Here is a 6,000-nt window from a genome sequence, read left to right as displayed (position 1 = left end):
GGGAAAGCTGTGTATAGAGGGATATGGGCCAAATGCTGGCAATTGGGACTAGCTTAGTGGTAAAAACTGGGCGGCATGGGCAAGTTAGGACAAAGGGCCTGTTTTCATGCTGTAAACCTCTATGACTCACTGCATTTTAAATGCTATCCATTACAACTATAAATGGTTTTGTAACCAAAGAAAAACAAGAGCAGGCTCACCCCAAACTGTCACCACGTTCACTAAATTATATGTTGGTAAACTGGAGAGAAAAGAAAACTGAACAAAAAAACACTTTCCAGAATATTTTATTGATTTCATTATGAATCCATGGCATCAGCAAGATAAAATAAAGCTGTGTAGCTTAGTTGAACTCATTGATGCATGTAGCAGTTTGTAGGGAAACACAGAAACTAACTATGTTATGCTTGTGGTGCTTAAACTACATGGCCACATAGAATTAGACAATATTCAAAAATCTCCAAGTATTTTCATGGTAGATTACACATAAAACAAACTGACAAATAGTTTACGATTCTTCAAATATGAAAAAGTATATTAACTTAACGCAGACCAGTTTAATCTTATGTTTGCACATCACTATATTTGGTGGTTTTAATAGTCTCAAGGAATGTAGAGCAATAAAACACCAATACAATACTATATAATGCCTAATTTTGATTCTTATATTCTACATTACAAGAAAGGAGAGAAAAGTTTACTTGATCCAAGTGGGTTTACAATAGCACTTAAATACCTTCATTGCTGCAAATCCATTGTGCATTGGTAATTATGTATAAAAATAGCAAAATAGCTGGATTATAAGAGCAGCAAACACCTATACCTCTAGTTTGTAGTCAGTTTATCAAGAGGATTCACAAAACTCCTTGTAAACCAGCTTTAACTTACATTCCTCAAGTTAAGGAAAAAGTGCTAGAATGTTCAATTAGAAAATACATATTGATTTTGTAAGGTATCATGGTTAACTATCCTGCTTACTACTGTATAAATCGCATTCTCAATATTGCATGGAAAATGTTTAAAGGACATATTTATACCTAGTCACAATTTCTTCTGCTCACCTGTATTTTATTCTGTACATAATAGAAATGTTGCAAATCAGTGAATATATATGTAGAGTGTTTTAATCATACAAACTTATGGCAGCTCATCCTCCATTCCGAGCCAAAACCCTGTTTGACTTAATCCCCCACTACACGTGCACAGTTAAATTAATTCAAATAATTTTAATGAATACCTTCTGTGTCAAAGCTAATCTGTGCAAAGCTTAACAATAAGTCTCTTTCTTGCTACTGTTACTTCAAAATGGAAACGGGAACAGAGTAGTATCCGACCAAAGAAACATCTTAGTCCTATAATTATCATTAATCTTAACTTGGAACGAAAACCAAGAAATCTTCACAATATTACAAAGATATTGTTTACTGGAAAAATATTGTAAAAATATTTATATTTTCCCCTGAAAAAAATTGTTCTGCTGATGACAGCTAACTATTCATTCAATTAGAGTTTTTAAGAGTTAAACAAAAACTCACTAAAGGCAAACATTATAACCAGATTCTTCCTAAATAGTTTCACTAGCTGATAAATTATGTTCCTAGTTTTGGCCAGTTCTTTGAATTGTTTAACTATACAAATCAAAGAGTGAAAATCAATTTGATACTTATAAACTTGTACCAAATTCTCATTTTTGAAGACATTAAGCCATGAAAGGGTCACTATACCTTGTCAATGGCATTAAGTATAAATATACAGCAAAAATGGTTCCACCTTGCCATGCAAAGTCAGTTCTCTTAGGAATGATTCAAATGTCGAATGATACATTTTCCAAGTATGGGACTGAGTCATTTCATAAGTATGTGTCCTGTTCATTTTCTTCTGAGCTGAGACTTTGTTCAGATTGTAGTTGAGTGTCCTTTTTTAGCAATGATCGATTCAACTCTTCTGCAATATCTACTGGTTGGGTAACATTTTGTTCACCTTTTAAAATTCTATTGGTTTCATCAGGGGCAGATCCATTTGCCATAGATTCTAATTTATCCCTGTTCTTCTGCTTCTTCTTTTCTTTCTGTTGTTCTTTTGAGTTTTTCTTCTCCTTTTTCTTCTTTGAATTGCTGCCTGAATCAGGAGAGGCAGCTGGAGGGGGGTGTACCACTATGGATGGCATCTGTACCAAAGCTCTTTGAGAATGAGGCTCAGCCTCATTGATCGCTCTAGCACCATGCAATCTAGGAGGAGGCTGGTACTTGAGATCACCATGCGTGTCCTTCCACTTCTTTAACTGAATAAAATGTTCTTTTTCAACCTCTCGTTCTGTGATTGGGAGTTCTATTATCTGTTTAAAGAAAGCACAAAAGTATTTTACTCGTGGCTGTGTATACATTGTGTTTTTATTTCTTTGCATTGATAGGAGTAACGTAAATGTTCCGGCCTCCCTCCTGGCCCCATATCTGCCCTCTCAGATAAATGGATAAACGAACAGTAAACTACAGGCACAATGTCTCGAAACCGCAAACTAGGGATGGAGTCTGAGTCAGATTTTGGACCGAGACAGTTTTCGAGTTGGCCGGTTCAAGCCAGGTCAGGTCAAGGGTCGCACAGATCACTCAGTGCATAGGAAAGGTCAGGCACTCGAAGCCTATAAATATTTGGCACACCAATGCAGTACCTAGCCCAACAAGCCGGTAAATTACTTTAATTACCTGGTAATAATAAAAGTTCACACATGGGTACGAGTGGCACGGTGGCATAATGGCGAGCACTGCTGCATCACAGCGTCAGGGACCCAGGTTCGACTCCGACTTTGGGTGACACCTCTTTGGTGTCCAAAAAGTAAGGTGGGGTTACAGGGATAGGGTGTGGGTCTCGGTAGGGTGATCTTTCAGTAGGTCGGTGCAGACTCGATGGGCTGAATGGCCTCCTTCTGCACTGTAGTGATTCTATGACAGCTTAAAAAACAATGTCTATTCTTTGGACATGGCCAGTTTCAGAGAGCTGGTTTTGAGACACTGCACAGATTTCCAAAGATCTCCCAGAGTCCTGGCCTACTTTTATATACCTCTAAAACAAATTATCTAGTTACTATCGGAAAATTGTTTATGGGAGTTTTCTGTGGGAAAATTGGCCACTGTTTCATTACAACAGTGTCAAGAGGTACTTATTGGCTGTAAGACGCTTTGGGATAGCCTGAGATGATGAAAAACACTAAAAAATTGCAAGACTTTTTAATATCACAATCAAAATATATAGCAGTACTAGTGAAGGTACAAAAAGCTTACCAAAAGGTTATAGCTATGAGAAATGAATGTACAGGATTGAAAAGAGGAGGTAGCGGTCTTTAAGATTATAAAAGCATTTGATAGGGATGGCATAGAGAAGTTGCTTCCACTTGTGGGGGAGACAAAAGCTAGGGACGAGAAACAAGCTAGCACCTGATAAATCCAATAGAGAATTTGAGAGAAGTTTCTTTACCTCGAAAGTGGTTAGAATACAGAACATGCTGTCGCAAGTGGCGGTGACCTACCATAGATGTATTGGGGGAAGATAGATAAACGTTCTTTTTAGAACATACAGTGCAGAAGGAGGCCTTTAGCCCATTGAGTCTGCACCGACCCACTTAAGCCCTCACTTCCATCCTATCCCCCTAACACAATGACCCCTCCTAACCTTTTTGGTCATTAAGGGCAATTTATCATGGCCAATCCACCTAACCTGCACGACTCTTGGAAAAAAAGAAAGGATTTGTTGATGAGGTGATTTGTGCAGAACAAAGGACCATAGAATGCAGTAGGCGGCCATTTGAGCCTGCTTCGCCATTCAATATGATTATGACTGATCACCCAACTCAATAACCTGTTCCTCCCCCCCCCCCCCCCCCCAACCCCTATATCCTTTGATCCCTTTAGCCACAAGAGGTATATCTAACTCCTTAAAAACATATATTCTTTTGGTCTCAACTGTTTTCTGTGGTAGCGAATTCCACAGGCTCACCACTCTCTGGGTGAAGTAATTTCTCATCTCTCTTTAATTGTTTACCCCGTACCCTCAGACTGCGACTCTGGTTCTGGACTCCCTGCCATTGGGAACATCCTTCCTGCATCTAGCCTATCGAGTCCTGTTAAAATGTTATAGATTTTTATGAGATCCCCCTCATTCTTCTAAATTCCAGTGAATATGATCCAATCTCTCCGCATACGTCAGTCCTGCTATCCCAGGATTCAGTCTGGTAAACCTTCTCTAAACTCCCTCATAGCAAGTACATCCTTCCTCAGATATGGAGACCAAAAGGCCCTGTATAATTGCAGCCAGACATCTGTTTCTGTATCGAATCTCCCGCTATGAAGCCCAACATACCACTTGCTTTCTTTACTGCCTGCTGCACCTGCATGCTTATTTTCAACGACTGGTCTATGAGGACACCCAATGCACATTCCCAATGTACAGATATTCAGATAATAAACTGCCTTCCTGTTTTTTCTACTAAAGTGAATAACCTCAAATGTATCCACATTATATTGCATCTGCCATGCATTTACCCACTCACTCAATTAGCCCAAACCACACTGAAGTAGCTATGTCCACTGCAAATTTGGAGATATTGGGCTGGATTCTCTCCCGCCAGGATTTCTGATTCAGCACGCCGGCGGGATGCTCCGTTCTGCCGGATCCTCTGTTCTGCCGGCTGGTCAATGGGATTTCCCATTGTGGGGCAGCCCCACGCCGTCGGAAATCCTGGGCTGCCGGCAAAACAGAGCATCCCGACGGTGGAGAATCCAGCACATTACATTTAGTTCCCTCATCTAAATCGTTAATATATATTGTGAATAGCTGGGTTTGATTGATTGATATTTATTGATTGATATTTATTGTCACATGTACCGAAGTAGAGTAAAAAGTATTTTTCTGCGGCCAAGGGAACATACACAGTACGTGCATAGTAGACAAAAGAATAATCGACAGAGTACATTGACAGTGGTGCATCAACAAATAGTGATTGGTTACAGTGTGGAACAAGGCCAAACAAGAGATCATAGGGTCCTAGCACTGATCTCTGCAGTACTCCACTAGTCACTGCCTGCCATTTGGAAAAAGACCCGTTTATTCCTACTCTTTGTTTCCTGTCTGTCAACCAGCTTTCTGTCCAACTCAATGCACCACTCCAATTCCATGTGTTATAATTTTGCACACTATTCTTTTCTGTGGGACTTCTGAAAGTCTTCCGAAAGTTCAAATAAATGATATACACCAACTCCCTCTCGTCAACTCTACTAGTTACATCCTTGAAGCAGACCAGTAGATTTGGCATGCATGATTTCCCTTTCGGAAATCCATGCAGACTCTGTCCGATCCTGCCACTATTTTCCAAGTGCCCTATTAATTTTCATAATGGACTCTTAGCATTTCCCCCTAGTGGGGTTACCTTCCAATCTGCAGGAACTGTTCCAGAGTCTATAGAATCTTGGAAGATGACCACCAATGCATCCACTATTTTTAGGGCCACATCCTTAAATACTCTAGGATGTAGATTATCAGGTCCTGGGATTTATTGGCCTTCAATCCCATCAATTTTCTCAACACCATTTCTCTACCAATACAGATTTCCTTCAGTTCGTCCCTCTCACTAAACCCTGTTTCCCAACATTTCTAGTTTGTTATTTGTGTATTCCTTTGTGAAGGCAGAACCAATGTATGCATTGAACATACAACATACAGTGCAGGAGGCCATTCAGCCCATCAAGTCTGCACCGACCCACTTAAGCCCTCACTTCCACCCTATCCCAGTAACTCAATAATCCCTCCTAACCTTTTTGGACACGAAGAAAAATTTAGTATGGCCAATCCACCTAACCTGCACAACTTTGGACTGTGGGAGGAAACCGGAGCACCTGGAGGAAACGCACGCAGACACAGGGAGAACGTGCAGACTCCGCACAGACAGTGACCAAGCGGGGAATCGAACCTAGGACCCTGGCGCTGTGAAGCCACAGTACTAGCCACTTG

General features: G+C 40.4%; 1 protein-coding gene across 1 annotated transcript in view; it reads right to left on the bottom strand.

The window, feature by feature from the left end:
* Positions 1 to 271: 271 nt before the first annotated feature.
* Positions 272 to 6,000, bottom strand: part of tbc1d10ab (TBC1 domain family, member 10Ab) — a 91,568-nt gene continuing 85,839 nt past the window's right edge. The window contains exon 9 of the mRNA XM_038786153.1: positions 272 to 2,335. Within this exon, the coding sequence (XP_038642081.1) occupies positions 1,850 to 2,335 (486 nt within the window). The 3' untranslated portion in view covers positions 272 to 1,849. The remainder of the gene's footprint in view (positions 2,336 to 6,000) is intronic.

The sequence above is a fragment of the Scyliorhinus canicula genome, chromosome 1 (assembly GCF_902713615.1).
Source record: "Scyliorhinus canicula chromosome 1, sScyCan1.1, whole genome shotgun sequence".
Taxonomy (NCBI): Eukaryota; Metazoa; Chordata; class Chondrichthyes; order Carcharhiniformes; family Scyliorhinidae; genus Scyliorhinus; species Scyliorhinus canicula.
The sequence above is the reverse complement of the archived record's forward strand: the minus strand, read 5'-3'. Positions and strand labels throughout refer to the sequence as shown.